Source organism: Symphalangus syndactylus, chromosome 22 (genome assembly GCF_028878055.3).
Source record: "Symphalangus syndactylus isolate Jambi chromosome 22, NHGRI_mSymSyn1-v2.1_pri, whole genome shotgun sequence".
NCBI lineage: Eukaryota > Metazoa > Chordata > Mammalia > Primates > Hylobatidae > Symphalangus > Symphalangus syndactylus.
The window spans coordinates 49,573,563-49,594,893 of record NC_072444.2 but is presented as its reverse complement, the minus strand read 5'-3'; the positions used below and the strand labels follow the sequence as shown (position 1 = coordinate 49,594,893).

Sequence of the window (21,331 nt, the reverse complement as noted above, 5' to 3'; positions counted from 1 at the left end):
ACTGTGCCTCTTACCAAAGCATCGGCAACAGCAGCTTCAAGATCTGTACTTGTGCTCAGAACTCTCATGGCATTCACAGAACCGGGTATTCTTCCTGGCTGGCCAAGCCCAAACCGATCTATTTAAAAAACAAAAGCAAAAGATGTGTCACTTTAATTCAAATTATCTCAATTCCTTGCAAGGACTACTGCCTCTTCCCACCAAGTAGACAGAAGCACTGAAAAGTCTCTAGCCAATTTTAACTACGCTTGACTTGTTTACCAGTGGTAGAGGTTAAGCTGTTCACATTTAATGCTATCGTGCCACAAAGCACTGTCACTTGAAATTGTCCAAACATGGTATTTTATTATTGAAAAGTTTCTGAGATATGAGAGGGAAGCGGGAACTTATTATAAAAGGGAGCTGGGCTATGAGTTGAGTCTTTTAATCTATTTAGCTTTCCCTGTAGAGGCAAGTGGCCTTGATGTTTGGTCAAACTAATTAGAAAGCTTCATGGTTTCATAAGAGTTCTAATGCAATGTGTGGTAAAAACTTAAAATTTGAAACAAATGAATTAAATGGATTTCTGTGCAAATTTTTATTAGTGTCACTACTGTTTAACTATTGCTAAGCTCATTTAATTTTAGATACTTGTTTGTCATGATGCCTGTGTCAACAAAAATTACTTAAAAATCAATTTATTAAAATTATTTAATAATCACTAAAAAAAATCTAGCACTTTCACTGAAGAACATTAAAAATTTAGATAATATTAGCATAAGTTTTACCTGGGTTCTTCAAATAATTTAGAATGGCAATTTTTATACAGATAAACAAATAATAGAAAGAATCCAAAGAATTTAAAACAAATTTAGTAGTTCAAACAACTATTTTAAGCTTATTTGTGATCATGGAAATGAAAACTCACTTTTTAAAGTCCCATTAAATCAGCTGACCAACCTTCCTTAGGAAGTGCTGGAGATTAAAACTATATACTAGGAGAAAGGCAGCGTGAGTCGTATCTTAAGTGTGTTGTACATTATCTACCAGTAAAAAATTTCTTATTTAAAAATCTAATGTATAAAAACCTTTGGAAGAAAAATGTTAAGATAAAATATTTTCTCTGTGTTAACAAATAAGACATCATTTGGACAAGGAAAATCTCTATGTTAGCTATATTCTGGAAGCATCTAGACTAAAAGGGAAGCTAATATCTATTTTACATGAATTGATCTTTCCTATAAAACAATGTATTTAAAATTTTAGATATGTAACAAGACAGTGCCTACAAAACTGGTGAACTTAAAAAGTGAATTGTTATTTAGCTTTTTTAAATGTCAATTTCAAAACATTATACCTTCCACCACCACAGAAAGGGAGAAAAATTTAAACACTGCTAATCAATAGTTATATAGTCATGAATTTTTAAAAAAGAAACAAAAACTGTATGTTATACTATCCCCTTTTTTAATGCATTTGCTGGTCTTTCCAACTGTCATCTTAACCATTATGTTTAAAAGGTAATGTGCCATATAAACTAAAAAAGGCCATTAAAAATTACATTTATCTCTATTTATCAGTTGAAATATGAAACAAGTGTAAATGTGAGATTTACTATGCACACATAGTTTTATAGATGATCTTTGTTCAAGTTTTTTCTTCATTAAAAAAGGGTAGATAGTAGGAGACTTATGAGTAACAGAATGAAAGTAATTCAATTATAAGCCATTAAAAAATTACCCAGCATAAACTTAAATAAAACGAAGTCTAATAAAATTAAAAAAAAAAAATCTCATGCCAGCAATTCTTGCTCCAGGGAATATACAGATTTTTTCAGATACAAAATTAAAACTATAAGAACAATGCAATTATTCTGTGCTTCCAAGATGCATACAGTTTTGCCATACACAGTGATTATAGATCATTTGATATATATCACAGACAATTTGAATTTCAAATCTTAAGGGGAAATGTTTATCTGGATCTAAGCAAAACTATAAGCTTTATGTTTTCACCAGAGCAAAATCTGTTCCATATTCTCAAGGCTCTGATACTATTACGAAGTTTGATTTTTCCAAGAGATGAATACATATGACTGTGCTCTCAGTCTGGCCCCTAATCTTCAGGGAAATGTACATAATCAGAATATATATAGGAGGCTGGGCATGGCAGCTTTGCCTGTAATCCCAGCACTTTGGGAGGCCAAGGTGGGTAAATCGCTTGAGCCCAGGAGTTTTGAGACCAGCCTGGGCAACACAGTGAAATCCCGTCTCTACAAAAACAACAAAAACTAGCTGTGTAAGATGGAATGCACCTGTAGTCCCAGCTACTTGGGGGGCTGAGGTGGGAGGATCGCTTGAGCCCAGGTAGTAGAGGTTGCAGTGACCCAAGATCACGCTACTACACTCCAAGCCTGGGCAACAGAGTGAGACCTGTTTCAAAAACAAAAAACAAAAACAAACAAACAAAAAAAGCATAGGGGGCTTCATTTAGAGGAAGAAAAGAGAAAATACCAGACTCGGTGAATTGGTAACAATTGTCACCATCGATGGTCTGCAAATTCATAGATTATGCCTTACTCAATTGAGAAAATTGTAGTCATTAGGGACTGTTAGCATATAAAAATAGTGGCAGTTAAATCTAACAAATTGATGTATTACTGTATGCTTACTTTTTGCCACTGTGGCTAACCAGTGGATGTTGAGTATTGCTAAACAGAGCCGAGAGAGCATGTTTGGGGTTTGCAGGCTACAAAGGATACCTCTGGCCTGACTTGATTACCTGAATCCTGATCTTGTTTTTCCATAAAACTTTGAGAATACACTTCTTTTCATACATATGAAATTATGTATGCTATAATTTGCAGTGCTGTTAACTAAATGGTACCTTAAAAATGTGAACTTGACATCAATAACTAGCATTAATATTTGACAGTTTATTCGGAGTAAAGACTTTGGAAGGGAAAGAATCTGTTGGGTGATATCCATGCCCCCTTGCCCCATAGGAACCCTAAATAATACCTAATTTTGGTTATTTTCCTGGGGACAGAGTGGCAGGAAGGGAATTACTTCCCTGTTGTTTTAACGTAAATATGAACACTGGAGAAACGATGTTGTCAAACAGGCTATAAAGCATCTACAGCCTATTAACAGAACTATAAACATTCAATAACTTAAAAAAATTAAAGCACATTGGGGAAAAAATATGAGGTGCATACATGCCAAGTGCTAGCCGACACAGATGAAAACAAATGTTAACATGGGTGTGAAACTAGAACATATGAAGAAGCCAAGTCATGCAGTTAGCACTTGTTCACCTGACTGCCCAACAGATTCAGCAGTGGAGAGAGCACTAGTGGACCTGGAATGACGTCGAGAGGCTGCAGGTAAAAGGAATGGCAACACCCACAGGATTAACACAGAAGTACCAGAGACAGAAAATGCCACAGTCCAGAGGAAATGCAGGGACTGCTACCAACAAGGCCATGTTTTCTCATGAGAAGAAATGGTGCTGGATATGAATGGACAGCAAGTGCCAATCCCCAAACTTTACAGTGGCCAGCTGGCTCTCGCACAGCTAAAAAACACACAGGCACAACAAAGGTTCTCTTAAAGGTGCTCCAAACTAAGTATGCATCAACCAATTCGGACTCCAAGGTTATATTCACGCCACGAAGCGTCTATCAGCCAGTATGGACATATGCAACATGAAGAACAGCAGGAGTCACAGAGCACCATCTACATCCCAGAGCGGAACGGCAGTAAGACGGATTGTTAACTCAGCTCACGAGATGTTTTACCAGTATGTGATGCATATGTAACCATGCACCAAAAACAAGCATAGAAGTTCATAATGTTACTTCAACAGAAATAAAATAAAATCACAGGAAGGGGGTTCAACAGTTGGAATTCCATTTTCCCCAGTCAAAATGTTTGTTGTTCTGTTGCATGAATATCCTAATTATTATTATTACTATTGTTTTGAGACTAGGTCTCATTCTGTTGCCCAGGCTGAAGTGCAATGGCACAATAATGGCTCTCTGCAGCCTTGATTCCCCAGGCTCAAGCAGATCCGCCTGCCTCAGCCTCCCAAGTAGCAGGGACTACAGGGATGTGCCACCACATCCGGCTTTTTTTTTTTTTTTGTAGAGACGAGGTCTCCCTATGTTGCCTGGCTGGTCTCAAACTCCTGGGCTCAGGCAATCTGCCCGCCTCAGCCTTCCAAAGTGCCATATCCTAATTATTAGTACTTGTGTAATTGTTGGAATTTAGCTGTATTAAGTTTAATGATCTTCCTTGGAGAGGCAGTTACAGTACACTGGTTATGAGTACCAGCTCAGTAATGCAATTGTAAATGCTCGTTGGATCACAACTAGCCATAGGACTGACCTTGGGCAAAGTACTAAATCTATCTGTGTCTCAGTATCTTGTTTGTAAAATGGTGCTAATAATGGTTAATGGTACCTACCTCTTGGGAGTTACTGAGTGGATTAAAAGAGATTATAAAGCACTTAAACATTGGTTAGTAGTGTTGGGTGGTGCTCGTGGTGGCAGTAACAGTTAAGAGCAACCTCCAATTTACAATCTGACATTATAGTACCATTTTATTAACAAGTATTCTTAACGAGCACATTACTTCATCAACCTGAGGAAACACATGCTAAATTCTGTCCTCATGTGGAGAGAAAACAACTTTTAGAAATAATTATGAAATAAAGACTTGGTTCAACACATTAACTTATTAACTAGAGTTCCATGCAACATATGGCTTTTCCTTAACCTCAGGAAAAACAAAAGATAATATGCTTCCATTCATTACTCTGAAAAATTCACAGTGATTATACCACAGAAAATTTATAGGTTTAACAAAATAATACTGAGCAGTGCTACATTTTATCCGTACTACTAGAGTATTCTGTACATGTTAACGCTCTCACATGCAGTCATAAAATATCAGTACCTCAAATTCTTCAATATAATTTTTAAGGTCCATGTTACTTTATGAAATGTGCATCTCTATGGTACATGTGGTATTAAATAGCAAAGATTACCTGGCAATTTTTACCGGCTTGCAAAAAAAGGAAAATATCCCTTTCTCAAGATTCACAAAAATTAAAACTAAATTGGCAAAGAATATTATAAAATTATCACTTTCCCTAAATAAGGAAGTTGGTAAAATATTTTGTGTTAAGACTGAAGCAAACTATACATTTTTGTACAAGCACATCACTATCTTGATAGTTCAGACTGAAATAGTTTTTAAGCAGTACCTGATATGTAGGTTCCTTATAAAGTGGTCCTTTGGTTCAGTTTCAACAGAATATTCTAAAAAAAATCTGTCATGCCATGAGTCCTCTGTCACATTCACAAGTTAACACCCAACACTGGAATCCAAGGTAGACCCACTTATGTGAAAGCCTAATTTACAGCAGCCCTAGAGCCCTTAATTTCCCTTAATCAAAAATTATCACCATAACCATATATACTCATACCATCAAAATGGTCCAAAACAATAAAAATGCAAACTTAAAAATATATATTCACTAGAATATAAGTACTTTCATTCTTTTTTTGTTGTTGTTGTTAAAGAGTTGGCTACATAAGTGGATTCAAAGAAGCACTGACACACAATCTCACTAATTTCCAAAAAGGGTGGGAAGAGATTATTAAAATGAATGAGCTAAAGAAGGAACCTTCAGAGGATGTGTAATAAGCTCCTCTGAGGACAACAACCTTCTGGGATATATGTTTGAGTTCCCAGGTCCTAAACCCAGGCCTGGAAATAAATGACTCAGAAACATCTTCTAACCCCCCACCCCAAGAAGCCTCAGAACAAGCATTTAATATATTTTCGAGGAACAGATGAAACACATTGAATTATCCGAACTACTTCCAAATGAAGCAGGCTTGAAGTCAAACCTGAATTCAAACCCTGGATCCACTATGTAGCTGCGTGATCTTGAGAAAGTGGCTTATTCTCCCTAAGACTCTGATGATGATAATACCTGTCCCAGAGGATGAACAGCGACCACAAGGCATTATGCCTGCTGACTGCTCCAAATGGTGTGCGTACACATGAGCAATGCTGTTGTTCTTGCTGGACACAAGTTTTAGGGTTAGGTTTAACCCAAGGTGGGGAAAAGCATGATACAAAAATTTTAGCTCGAAGAACTTAACTATTGCCCTGACCACAACAGAAGACATGTGCTGATGCTAGAGTTTTTGAGGACCCACACCTTCTGCCTTGGTAGTGGCAATTACACATTTCAACATTCTGGGTTGTCACCAAGACAGCTAAACAGATCCATTTAATCAAACAATGTACAAAACAGACAAGATTCACTCAACCACTTAGAGTTCAATTAGGATCTCAATAATTCAGCACACCTTGCCTGCTCCACATGCCAGATTCCAAAGGATGCTTCCATGGACAGTATCAAAAATAACAGTACATATTTGAAAGGAAAACACTGAATTGCTTCTAAGTGACAAAATAACCAATAAAGGATTGAATTGTTTACTCATAAATAGGTTGTTCAGAAGGTCAAATAGTGAGCAAGGATGCAAAGATATACAGCCTTAATTTAAAAGGAAAAATCACCAGTTCATTCAGAAAAAAAAAAAAAAAATCATCACTGCCACCTCTGATTATTGAGAATTCTGCTGTAATGCTTCAGACTGCTGTGGAATAGGTGACATGCAATAGGTAAGCTGCCCCACTCAAGGGCTCATGCTAACAAGGTGGAACACCTCACAACAGGTATTGCCTCCCTAAATCACGGGGACCATCTAGCAGGGCTTTGGCATCTGGTAACCTGTTCTTTTTCAGAATCTCATAAAGGACAATGGGTCATAAAGAAATATATCTAGATTTTGATTACCGATACTGACTAGGGAAAAAAGATCAGAAGAAGTGAATAACATTAGAAGGAGCTAGGTAGAGGCAAATATTAAGACCTTATGCTTTTGATTTAACATCACTCTTTCGTAGTGACATGTATAGCTTTCAAAAGACCAGTTACATAAATACATAGTTAAAATTAGCAGACTGCTGGAGTCCACAGATCCACATAATTTCAGGTTTAGGTCTAATTATTATAAAATGAGTTCTACGTTTATGCTTATCAAGAGGAAAATGGACATCTGTACAGCACTTAACATGGCAAGCAGCCAAAAATAATTATTGAAGAATACAAAATATTCCCTTTCACAAAAGTATGTGTTGACAGATGTGACCGATGTTTTTTGGGGATCGACACTTTATACTAACTAAAAAGGGTTTATTATGTGTTCATTTTAGAGACGGCAGGACTATTAACTCTAAAAAGAAAACTCATTTACTTTTCTAAACATTACCGCAATTGTACTTTTGTTCCTTCTTTGAATTAAATTACATATAGACTGATCTGTAGTAAAATTAAAGATAAATTGTAAAAATTCAATGACTAAGAATAAACTTTGGATTAACTTTACTTTTAAGCAGCAACTAACTTCGGCTGAGTTTTGCCTTAGGTTAGAAATTACCACACAGATGGGCTTGCCCGAGAGCAAGTGGTCATCAATGACAACAGTACAGAGTGAAGTGGTGTTTTTTTCCTCTAGTATATAAAAATTCGAAGTTGCCAAAATTCAAGCATGCAGAGGGGGACAACAAGGGGTAACTAAGGAAGAGGAAAGAAAGAAGAAAGGATCACAAGGACAGTAGAGGAGGAAAAGCAGGTCATTCCACCTAGCAGTGTCTCGGACAAGCAGGGAAAGGAACTCTTTGCTCCTCAGCCAGCGCCTACGTGTACTCACCAAGTGGAGGAAAGCCCCGAGCAGGGCTTGTATCTCGGCTGCTCTCACGGCTGGTATCGCGGCTGCACCCCTGACTCATGCTGGGTCGAGGGATACGGCTGCTCCGTGCTAGTGTGCAGCATGAAGGGTTTCAGAGAAGGTGAACAAGTTTAATGAAGACAGAAAAACTCACAAAATGTCAGTCACATTTGGTTAATGTAATTACGACATTGTTCGCGCTGGGGAGTTCTGATGACTGAGCCACCTATCCATGCTGAGGTCTCACTGACTGACGTGACAACAGGGGAGGGTTTGGGTAAAATGTGATTATGCTCAATACCTCAGAAAGCTGTGAATTTCAGTATGAAGGTGAAATTACACCTAAATGTAAGAAGTGAAAAGAAATCTTTCCGAACAACAAACTGTCATCAGAAAATACAAGATCAAAAGCCTTTTAGAAACGATCAATTTTTATGAGTTTAGCAAACTTCTCAACAAGAGGACAAAAAACCAAAGCTGTATTCATATGCACTTGTTTCTTAGAAAGGTAACTTAATTTGGATTAACAAACAGAATAACCACACTGGTCACTGAAGTCCATGAACTTACCTAATGATAAGGAAGAGGGCTCACTGCTCCCAGGCTGGCCATCTTCACCAAGAGAAGCCATAGGAGTTGACACAACCAGAGAGAGAGCCTACCCACTCCAAGTAAGTGTGTAGATGCTTCAAACATATCCAATTCTCGAAACCAGCAGATACAAAAAGTGGGGACTGTTATCCTTTCCTTTACTGATCCCAACATTTTATCCCCGCTTTTTCTATGAAAATCCAAAAAGATCTGCCTGTGCTCTACCAAGCACCGCCACTGACCCAGTCTTTCACACTGCGTCTACAGCAAGTAGATCAATACTCTCAGTATTTCGGGAAAGATCTCTCCACTGACCTGAGAACAGCAAATAACTTTCTGATTATCTACGGATAAAGTTAATCATTCTCCTGTTATAAAACACCGAGACTACAAGACAGAATTGCATGAATAGCCCAGGGTCTCATAATAACTGGGCTGTGAAGCTCAGAAAAGACTAGGATACCCTTGTTTCTCCATCTGAGAAAGTGGAAATGCATTACTGGCAAAATACTCCAAAACAACCTTGTATACTGAATACATGTAGGTGGAATGCCTAATGTAATAGCTCACGCGGACAATATACGCTTCCATCTTGAGAGGATGGACTGGAAAAAATGTCAAGATATTTTAGAAACAATCAACTTGAATCACTGATATAAAAACAAGTATGTTTCTATACTGCAACGAGCATAGTCTATTATTTAAGAGCAAAGATTTATTATACAGCCAAAGTATAACAAGAATGTCTTATAAACCAGAATCATAACACTCCCTGATTAAAAAAAGAATACGAAAGGGAAAACTAAAGCCAACTTTCTATTGTGCTCAGCTGCTCAGTGCTAGAGTGGAACTAGACTCTGAAGGCATTTAAGTGATATCCAAATGCTTAGTACTGCTCAGGAAAAAAAAAAAAGAAAGTCAAGCGCAGGAACGTAATCTCAACAATCTAGACATAAAGGGCTTTATTGGGGGTTCACCAGAAATTCTTAAGCTCTCCTTAATTTTGCCAGAGTGATGTGAAAGCACTGAATTTTCACTCAAAGTCATAGTGACTATTTAGTCAGCAATTCTTTATGACATTCTAAACAGCTCCTACAATGATGACAAAAGGAGATGCCAAATTAAATGCTTAAAAAACTAGGGAGCGTGTACTGGTTCTAACAATACGGACAACTTTCCTAGAATGCACACAGCAATACCACTCATCCTTAGAGAACCAATGCCAAATCTGAGTCAAAAAATGACCATTCCAGCTCCATGCTATCTCACTGGTCCAGCCACTTGGCCTCTTTGGGTCTCAAGCCTCCCATTAGGAAAACGAGGAAAAAGAACACGTCCCCTCATTTTAAATCAGCAGGTTACTGTGAGATAATGCACACACATAGGTATTTCCAAGTCCCCTGCTGAAGAGCACACGTGAAAATTTTGTTGTATTCCACTGCCCACTCCAAAACAAATAATAAAAAAGCTATAAAAGGTCTTGATAGTTGTTTAAACAAGTTCATGCTTAGTTGAGCATTTTCTTAATAGTTCTTGTCTGATTATTTCTGAATTCTTCCCGGCCCCATCCCCTCCCTTAAATTCATATACATGCTAGAACAACGGGGAAAAAAATGCTCTCTTTTTGGTCTGAGTCCATTTCGTGAAGACAATAAAAAGCATTAACAGCAGTAAACAGATATGATCTGAAATAACACTATGCATAAATTTCTTAACAAGGTTTACCCCCCTCCGGTATTTCACCCACAGAGAGTTCTTTCACCCATTCGAGCTGATTTTCTTGTTTAACATATGGCTAGTAGCAGTATAGAGAAAAATAATTCTGTCCGTTTATGATTTTGTGAAAATATGGCCATAGTTATCCTAAACCTCAAGGGCTTTGGCATCATATACTCATCAAAGTAAATCTAGTGGTGACATCCATGGTTCAAATGTTAAATAATTTAAAATACAAGAGAAATACAAACTCACTTATACTACTACTTTGAAAGACAAATCTAAAAGGATTTAAAATAAGTATATTTATTTATTTAATTTCTTTTTTTTTTTTTTTTTTTTTTTTTTGAGATGGAGTCTCACTCTGTCACCCGGGCTGGAGTGCAATGGCGTGATCTCGACTCACTGCAACCTCTGCCTCCTGGGTTCAAGTGATTCTCTTGTCTCAGCCTCCCGAGCAGCTGGGATTACAGGTGCACGCCGCCACGCTTGGCTAATTTTTTGTAGTTTAGTAGAGACGGGGTCTCACCATGTTGCCCAGGCTGGTCTCAAACTCCTGAGCTCAGGCAATCCACCCGCCTTAGCCTCCCAAAGTGCTAGGATTACAGGTGTGAGCCACTGTGCCCGGCCTATTTTTTATTTTTGAGACAGAGTCTCCTTCTGTTGACCAGGCTGGAATTTGGTGGCGCAATCTCGGCTCACTGCAACCTCCGCCTTCCAGGTTTAAGTGCTTCTCCTGTCTCAGCCTCCTAAGTAGCTGGGATTACAGGCACATACCACCACATCCAGCTAATCTTTGTATTTTTAGTAGAGATGGGGTTTTGCCATGGTGGTCAGGCTGGTCTCGAACTCCTGACCTCAAGGGATTCACCCACCTCGGCCTCCCAAAGTGCTGGGATTACAGGCGTGAGCCACTGCACCCGGCCTAAAATAAGTATATAAATGACTTTTTATAAATGAATTTATTAGGTGATCAAAACTAAAAGAAAAAAACCCACCAAAATAACTTGTCTCTTTAAGTGCCAAACTAAATGTTCTATGTGAAAATATGTTACAGAGGAGAAGGCACAAGAGGGAGAGACCAGGAAAACATACTTGTACTGTGAACTTCCTAAAAAAGCAGTATTCCTAGGTGCCTCTGGGGTCTTCTGCTTACATGAAATGCTGGGAAGCCATAAGATACCCATTTGATTGGTTTACATTTCTTGATAGACACTCTACCCTACTTCAGTGTTTTAATGGTAATCTTGACTTCTACATCTTAAGGAAGGGTCCAACCAGGACTCATAAAAGCAGAATATAAGAGAATTAATAAAAACAACCAGAAGTTAAAGACATGAAATGTCTCTCTGGTCTAAACATTTTCATGTCTTGGTCTTAGACAGTAGTCTAATTTCACAGTTGAAATGAACTATTATTAATGTTTAATTATTTCAAAGTATTTTAACCAGAAAACCTTAACATTTAAAATACACACCCACAGAATGAAAGCTGCAAAAATATCAAATGTGTTTTCATAGCCTTTCCATAGAGGAGTGGGAGAAGGGAACAAGAACAAACTTCCAAAATATAATCACTATAGATATTAGTGATTTATGTGGCTTTATTGTATCTATAAAGTATTGTCTTTAAGACACACAGAAATAAAACTTAAAAATATATTTTCCTACTCAGATAGCTTATGAGGAAATAAATCACCAAGAAAAAAGAGTATCAGGGATATATTTTGCTTCTTGAATATTCAACAGGAATTACAGGGTGTTCTGCTTAAGAAAACCTAAATGCCAAAGAAGAGCCTTGGCATCAGTTTTAAAACAAATGAAAAAAGAAAATTTGTTAAGAAGTATCATTTCAAACAAAAAGAGGCATAGTTGAACCAAACACAATTTGTAGATAACTACGATTAATTCTCAGTGCAAATTCCAAACCTAGTTTAGCTATCATTAAAACTGTTGAATTTGTTGGTTTAGGAATTATAGAAAATATTCCTAAAAGATGTTCCTCCCCTTTTTTTCAACAATTATATTGAAAACTGCTATACAATGAGTCAAATGTTAAGAAACACAGGCATACATCCAGTATATACTAAATGATAATAGTAATATATAATCTATTACTGAATAATGCTATTATGTCTGCCACCCTATTAAATGCAATCTCTAAGCAATACCACAGGAAAAAAATGAAAATACATTTTATTCATATATTTTTCTTTATATGCATATAATCTCACAATGTGTGGAAATTTAAAGAAAATATCTTCTTTAATATAAGCTATATGTATGACCTCAAAGCTCTACACGTAACTGATCCCTTTAATTAGCATCAAGGAAGTAACTTTCTTCAAATAATATTTCAAATAACTCTTTGGAAGGGAACAAGCTTAAGTTCCTACTGATGCTCCATAATACCGGTTTTAAAAACGTATAAAATATTGTCTTTTCAACTACACACAACACAAACTTCTTAGTTAAAACCATGGAACACATCAGAATTATGTTAGATAAACGAAGTTGGGTTATTCCCCAATTTCAAGAAGAAGATTAAAATGGCATCTTTAATAATATAAAAAGAAAAAAATCTCAAAACAGAAAAGAATCTTTAAATGTATAAAACTAACATGGATTGCAAACGGACATCCTATAAACTTAAACAATTAACTATGGAAAAAGACAGCTAAAACATAACACCTAGATTTAAAATCAAATGCATTTTCCAAACACAAATATGTTACAGCATCAGACATAAAATTCAGATATTCCAGCTGTGACCTTTTCTATGGTTGTATCCACATCAACACCCAAATAACTTGTCAGCTAAGACACCACACTACGCAATGCCAATAAAAAGTTGGCATCATAGAGATTTACTAAAACAAAGAAATACTTTCTACTTGCTTTGGAAACAGGATTTCAAATCAAATCTTATCCATTCTTAAATATCTTCTCCTGCTTTCTAGTAGCTAAGGTGGCCTTCAAAGACTTTCATGAGCTGGACTCTACCAGTCTCTGCCCCCAACTCCCACCCACTCTGACTTTCTCTACAGTAGCCAAATGAATTACGTATGGATGCCTCTTGCCTGACTGCTTCTGCAGATGATTCTCTCTCCTCTAGAAACCTTTCCCCTCGTCTCCCCACCCGGACCAATCCCATCTTGTACTTCATAAAAACAGAACCCACTCTGGGCAGCCTCCCCTGGCAAGAAATCTGGGGTGGCCAAGCGTCTAAGATACTCCTTTTTTAGGTCATAGTTTTGATTATGTGAAGCACCCAGTCATAGTATTTGTCATACTGTCTTACATTTCCACCTCTCTCCAATAGATATCAAGCTTTTTGAAGTCAGAATCTAAATCTAACTCATGTATCTTCTAATTCTCAGGTCTAACAAAGTGCCTGGTACATCATAGTAAACATTGTTGATGAGATAAATGAATAAATGAGAAAGATAAGCCAACACAATTTAAGAATACAGTAGTCTGATTTTATATTAATACACTTTACCCTTAGGAAGTAAAGAAGTCATAGAGTATGAATTTAGATTTTTTGTATTATATCACAAAGACTTCTAAATGTTATACTTAAAAAGGTAGCGTATGAATTAGATTTTAATGGAGTAAAAGGTATTTAAGCTGCTGACAGTAATTCACATGATTCTGCACACTATTACAAAGAAACTAAGTAACACAAAACTAAATATTATATATTGGTTTTAGTCGATTCCTAGCTTTCATGCTTAAACAAATCTATGTCAAAAGTAACTATACATATTTTTTCACCATGTTTCACCAATTAGATTAGAGAAGATCAGAATTAAAATAAATGTGGACCCTAAATGTTGTTTTTGAAAAATTCATATAGGTTAATGTCTACTTAGTGCTAATCAGTAAAAGGAAAATGAAAAGCAACACTGCTTCTAATTGTTGGGGAAACACCGTATTTCCCCAATTCCAATGCTTTGTACAATGACTGCAAAACACAAAAGCCTATAATGACATAATTCCTTCCCATCAATTTGAAGGGTTAAGTCCCACATATTTTTCTAACTGAAACCTCAATATGCCATAATCTGTATAAAGCACACCCAGGCAAAGTGACATCCTCAGTTCAAAAAATAGATCTATATTTCCTACATTAGACATAGTCATTAGATTATAATCAAAACTATGACCAAGCTGGGAATGGTATTCCAAGATCTTTGAGAATCCTTACCTAATCCTATTCGGTTTGGACTTGTTTCCCGGCTACATCCCTGGCTCCTGGGAATCTTGCTTCGCTTTTCTGAAGACGGTGTCACAGGTGGGCCTCGTGAGGAGCCCCCAGCAAGTCCACCATAACCACTTCCCAACAATTTTCCTGGGGAACTTGACCGGCTGCCAGCTAAAAGTGAAGCAAAATGACAATGAATAATAGATGTAAATGTAGGAATGAACTATAATACTTTTAAAAGCCAGGTTTTACACATTAATTTGGCTAAAATACAGAATTTTATATAAAAATAAATTTTTATTTGGTGGTAGTAATTTTTTTAAATGTAGGAGCATAAAAGACAATTGAATATCATAAAAGAATATACTTAGAAGAATTACTGCGGAATAGCCTCCTTATTCCACAGTAAATATCTACAAATACCACAAAGGTGTTTATTCTTATTTTGGTTTTTTATTCTGTAAGAGCTGATTATGTTAAAAATTTTAGGTGTCACTGCTAGAAGAGCAGAAGTAGAACTAAAACAATTTTCTTAGCATTAGCTACTGAAAATGGATCCAAGAAAACTCTATTAATCTGACAAATGATATAAAAGGGAGTAGGGGGATAAAATAACCAGAAACCTGGTAAATAAAAATCACAAAATAAGACAGAAGCTCAAACATATTAGTTACTCATAATAAGTGTGGCTGGTTTAAATTCATCGATTTAAAAGAGATTAAAACAAGCCTGGGCTGTGGCTCATGTCTGTAGTCCCAGCACTTTGGAAGGCCAAGGTGGGAGGATCACTTGAGCCCTGGAGTTTGAGACCAGTGTGGGCAACAACAGGGAGACCCCACTTCTCCAAAAATTGTAAAAATTTGCCAGGCATGGTGGCACATGCCTCTAGTCCCAGCTACCCAGGAGACTGAGGTGGGAGGATCACTTGAGCCCAGGAGGTCAGCTCAAGTGAGCCACGATCACACCACTGCACTTCAGACCTGGCAACAGAGCAAGACCCTGTCTCTTAAAAAAGAACAAAAAAGAAAAGAAAAGAAAATGCAAAGTAAAATAAAATGAAATTCAGCTGTCTGGTATTTTTAAGAGTCAAACAATACACCACAAACAAAAACAAATAGAATAAAACACAGCATTTAAAAAAGACAAAGAAGGATATTTAATATTTATGAAAGAATAATTGTCCATGAAGATATAATAATCACAAACCTTTATGCTCCAAACAACATAGTTTTGAAATATAAAACTAAAAAATGATAAAAGTACAGGGAGAAATGGAAAAAGCCATACTTACCGAAAGACCTCATGGAAAGACTAATAATATTGAGAAACTATATACCTCACAGAAATTGACAGAGCAGTCAAAATTGTGTCTGTGTGTGTATATGTATGTATAAAAACACACACTTCCCACATACACGTACATATCCCAACAGATAGAACACACATTCTTTTTACCTTTCCACACATGAATATTAAAAACAAGAATTGTGTATTAAGCCTCAAAGTAAATCTCAAAAAAAAATCTACAAAAGTAGAAATAACATGGACCACATTCTCTGAGAAGTATGCAATAAAACTGGAAATTAAAAACAAATAACATGGCTGATAATTTTTATTAATAGGTAAGTAGCTAGATACATATATTACTATTTCTTATGGGACCGAATTCTCTCTCAGAGAAAACAACAAAATTTTAAGCATCACACCAATACACTCAAATGGCAATCATTTGCATTGATAGATTACCTCCCTAAGTAGAGAAGGCAATAAATTCTAAAATATAAAGTATACATTTACTATGTACTAGAATAGAATGACCCAGAGGAAGAAAGCATTTGAAGCAACACTTACCTGTAAATTTATATGTGTGTTTATTTTAAATATATATTATTTAAAAATACATATTATATAAATCAAAACCACCATCATTCAAATGAACCACTTAGGTGAATACTCACAAAAATTAATAGTTTATAATGATTTAACTACAAATTGAAGTGAAAAATCATTATAAAAACCAATGAAGAATTTGTCTCAGGACCTATTAATTTCACCCATAAAATTTGAGCTATATAAACTATTAAACTATGTATAAAGGGGAAAGAAATCCATTTCAAACTCTAGAATTTGAACACAAAGAAAAATGCAGAAAGATTAACTAAGCTTACAATAAAGAGAGAAATTAATATTGTGCCAGGAACATGGGGTCGGGGAGAATGCCAACAAGAACAACAAAAAAGGCAAGAAGAGAAATGGCTTACCACCAGCAGGATTAGCAGATCTGGATCCTTGATTATGAGAGCAGACCAAAGGACAGGCAAAAAGTGGATTAAAAGACAATAACACAATACAGAGGTCAGCATGCAACACAGCACAAAGGTCTTCGTTCACAAATACATTAGCAAAACAGCTATATTTCCTAGGACTTGTTCCTCCTATTTTTGTACTTATGTTTATCTTTGTCATTCTACATTAGCATTTATTTCAGATCTGTTCATAAAACACTTTCAAACCTACAATGTGCCAGGCTCACATCTGCTTTCTAGCTTTAAGCAACCTGAGGGAAGTGATTGTAACTTACTCATCTGTGTATCACTACCATCTTCAAAAGTGCTTACCACATAGTAAGTGCTCAATAAACATCAACTAACTGAAAGAAACTGCTGTTAACTAGTTTCATCTGTCCTGACTTCCCATAAACCTCAAATATTTAAAATATGCCAATTATTAAGAGCCCTAAATCTAATATTAATGAAGCCTACTTAGTATTAAATCAGGACTATGAATACTAGTATATCTACATTTGTGATATATATGCTTATATTTACCACTTATTAAAATAATTTTTTAAATATTTAATTTATATGCATAACCTTAAGGTATAGGCTTGATCACTGGCTAGTGTGGTCACTCTTCCTGAGTACGATTTGGTGAGTGAAGTAAAACTAAGGAGTTTTAAAAGGGGAGCCCCAAGGCTAGGTATAGTATTTTTATAAGACTGAAAAATTAAAGCTCTATTATCACCCTAACCACTATTAGAGAAGGAACTGTAATCTTCACCACCTGCCAAGGTAACCTACACATTCCTAAAACCTACAATATAAGAGAGAAAATTACAGCACTGATCTAGCTGGGGCAGGGAACCCCAAAGACCCCAATGCTGATAAACAGCACTAGAAAGAAATATGTAAAATACTGTTCAACCCTCAACCTCCACAGAGGGAAGCAACACTGCATAATTACATGCTTAGACATTTTTATTTGGCTTAATTTCATTATATTGACCTAGATTCTGAGATTTGAACACTTTTTGTCAAGAATTCCTTTGCAGTAAAATTTGACCCATATGTATGAGTCAAATATCCTTTTGTGTCTCCAGGCATCACTAGGGTTCAACAGAATAACCAGAGCCAAGAAGTTGTTCCCAAGACAGACACTTCTGGGCTACACCTGCACCCTGGATCTGAATGAAAATCCAGTTTAGTTCTACACTAAGGAGGGCATTCTTGGTCTTAATGGACTCAATCTATCCTGAACTGCATCCCTCATCATGTAAATCCATTCCTAGCCTTCTCTCCTAAACCTACTGAAGTAGACAGGGATCAAGGAGGCTCAGCTTCAGCTAGGATGGGAGTCTGCTGATCTGACGCAATTATGACTATAAAGCTTGCGTCCATTTACTGTCTATCACATGCTAGGCTCCTAATGCTCATTAAATCCTCATGAAAACCCCATGAGTGTGGGAATTGTTATCACTCAATTTACAGACAATGAAACAATGGCTCACAAAGGTTAAAAGACTCACCCAACATCACACTGGAGCCAGGATACAAACCCAGTTTTGTCTGACACTGAAGCCCACGCTTGTAGTGTATCACACTACACAATACAACCTAGGCCACAGGAATGTTCTGTAGCCTCACCAAAGGCAGCACTATAACTGATCTTCTGCTTTCTTTGCGGAAATTATATAACATGAGGACTGCAGTTATCAAAGGGAAAAGAATTTAAATTCAGAAGGTGTTGAACAAGGCCATTTTCTATACTAAGAGAGCTCTTAAGGTTTGGTGCAGACTGAGCACTCTCTACAACAGACAGACAGTTCCTTGGGCCACAAAGGAGGCAGGCAAATGTCAGCTACTGAGTGCTGTGCTGTGGGACGGCATGCAGCTCCTGGGGACAGGAAGACTCTTCCTTCCCATGCTCACCTTGCCCAGGAGCACTCTGCTATCCAGCTCTACTCGACATGCACAGAGGGGAAGCGGGCCCCTTAAAGTTTATGTGTGGCTGGAAAGTGAGACACCAAGGGAGGATCTGAAGAGTGGCCAGAATAAATTCATTCCAGCTGTGGCTGCTTTCATGGCTAAGGCTAACAAACCAACTGACTTCACATATACAGAGACGCAATCATGGAAGCAGCTAGGCAAAGCAAGAGCCCACATGGCAGGAAAAGAGGTGCGGGCTGCAAATGTTAGAGCACAGAATTAAAGGGGGAGAGCTTTTAATGGATTTACTTATTTACCACTGGAAAGAACATAGCATTAATAGTTTTCTGCCCACGTACTGTTCTAAAATTACATCAGAAGGATTCCTTATCAATGCAAAAATGAGTCACAGAACAGGTAAGTTACAATTTGACAGGCTTCAAAGGAGGGAGAAAAACTACATTTTAATGTTTAATGCTTAACAATACAAAATGTAAATCACCTGGACAGGAGACAAATGTATGCCTGGAATGTTTCATTTTTTAAGCTTACCCAACAAACAGTAAAATTACTCACAGTATCTCAGAGCCACAAAAAATGTGTTTTTCCCTCTGAAGTCAATATAAACATTGTAAAATGTTCAACTGCAGAATGAGCTGTTGAATAAAACTGAGATAAGCAAGAGCATAAAATATGTTTCTTACGCTGGGACTGTGAAACCACTTTAGCGCGACTGCGGCCCCGGTTATCAGGTGTAGAGGCGACATTGGTGGCACTCCCAGAGCTTTGCCGTCTTGTGCGGATCCGACCTGGAGGACACAGCAAAAACAGTGTTTCACAACATTTCCAGTAAGTGCCACCTCCTCAAGAAAAGAACTCATGCCCCAAAAGAGGGGCACTGACCAGCCAACCACATGGGGAGCAACAGCTTCTGCGGGCAGATCCTCCACGCGAGGTCTGCCACGTCTCCCTGTGTGTGCATGCACACATGTGCATATGATCCGCGCACAATTCCTGAGATGGAGCCATGGACCTGCAGCAGTTTAGGTTCCAACTATTTCAGTATGTTATCTCTTCAGACGAGGAAGTGATATCCATTTGAGGACATTTCCCATAATTTTTTCCAGATTAAATTTTCTTTTTTATTGTCTATAAATCTGACAAATTTCCAAAAACAGAAAATATTAGCTGTCACTGTAAAAAACAAACTATAGAAAATAAGAGTAATGCCAAAAAAAAAACCCAAAACAAAAGTCTACCTTCTTAACTCAACCATCATAGAAGCTATAGCTCCCCAGTGAATAGACGTGTTTTTGATATGCAGCATTAAACTTCTATTTTTAAAGCATGTATGTCAGTAAGTTTCTAAGATAAAAAAAAGATAAAGCTAAAAAGAGAGATACAGCTAAAAAGAATCAGTATTAGGAGTACCTAGAGAAATGATGGCCCAAAGATAATTCAATGCTGTAGGCAGTTATGAAAAAATTACAGCAATTATTGAACCATGAAGCCATAAAAATAAAAATGAATTCAGAAACACAAAATCATTAGTGATCAGACTAGTATGATTAGCGATTAAACTTTTTTTAAAAAAATATGGGCCTTTTTGGTTTCGAGGGAGCACAAAATGCCTCTCCGGCCATAATTCAATGAGGATAGGAAAAACACAACTAACTTGAACTCCCACTGGCTTTTATGTTGTTCAAAATCACTTCTACCCCCGCAAGCGACAAAGCTTACAGAGAAGTAATGCAGGAAGCAAATCCTAAAGCTTGAAAAAGGTTCAAGAAAGCAAGGTAAAGAGCAATGAAAGAAAGCTGGCATTAAAAAAATAATAAAACTAGTTAAGAATCAATGACTTTTCAGATTAAGGAAAAACTTACACACAAACTCTATAATCTACACAGAAGTGAAAAGCTGTACCATTTACTAACAACTATATATGAGTCCATTCAGAATCTTCACAGCATATAAAGTAATTACTCCCATTTTACAGATGAGAAAACTGAGAAACAGGGAAATAAATTAATTTGTTCAATGTGACACCACTGGTCTAGATACCTGTGCCTGGCTGACTGACAAGCCTATGAGTGATGACCTTTGATTTTCCTAAGGAAGTCACCAAGCTAAATCAAGGCAGTCACAAAGGCAAAGTGAACATGAAAAAATCAACTGAATTTAAATTCTTAAACTCATTATAAAATATTTAGGTCACAAAAAGATTTTTTAAATGAACATGTATACTCATTTAGCTTAAAAAATAAAAACTCTCTTTGCTAACCCTCTTGTATTCTACTTTCCCCCAACATTTGGTAACATGATCCTAAACCCAGTGTTCAGCATTCCCTTTTTTTTTTTTTTTTTTTTTTTGTAAATACATGTTTTCACAACCAATAACTGTGTGGTTTTGTTTTACATATTTAGAAAGTTTTTAAATTATAACACAAGGTCTATATTTTTCTAAAGCTTACTATTTTGATAATATTTTATTTGAAAAGTCACTTATGAATGGATAAAGAACGGATATACTTTATTTTTTCCATATAACTAACCAATGTTGAAATAAATTTACTTAACGCTTTTCTTACTGATTAAAATGCCACTTCATTGTTTATCAAGCAGCACTTATGTGTATCTGGGTTTCTCAGCCTTCTAGTCTGTCCCACTAGTCAATGTGTCCATACCTACACAACATCACAATACTGTGATTAGCTTTTTATTAATTAATTAATTAGTATATGGGGCAGAGTCTCTTTCTGTCGCCTATGCTGGAGTGCAGTGGTGTGTGACCTCGGCTTACTGCAACCTCCACCTCCTGGG

The 21,331-nt window shown here is 36.7% G+C and overlaps 1 protein-coding gene across 10 annotated transcripts in view; it reads right to left on the bottom strand.

Annotated features, from left to right (window-relative positions):
* CLASP1 (cytoplasmic linker associated protein 1) overlaps positions 1 to 21,331 on the bottom strand; it is a 303,251-nt gene that overhangs the window by 75,647 nt on the left and 206,273 nt on the right. For 3 of the 10 annotated variants that reach the window (XM_063631296.1, XM_055262137.2, XM_055262136.2), the window contains 5 exons: positions 19,216 to 19,320; positions 16,568 to 16,594; positions 14,310 to 14,477; positions 7,776 to 7,883; positions 15 to 118 (listed from right to left, as the gene is read on the bottom strand). In XM_063631296.1, the coding sequence (XP_063487366.1) occupies positions 15 to 118; positions 7,776 to 7,883; positions 14,310 to 14,477; positions 16,568 to 16,594; positions 19,216 to 19,320 (512 nt within the window). Of the gene's footprint in view, positions 1 to 14; positions 119 to 3,295; positions 3,359 to 7,775; positions 7,884 to 14,309; positions 14,478 to 16,567; positions 16,595 to 19,215; positions 19,321 to 21,331 lie in introns of all 10 variants that reach the window. The other 7 variants (XM_055262138.2, XM_055262142.2, XM_055262141.2 and 4 more) reach the window with 3 other exon arrangements.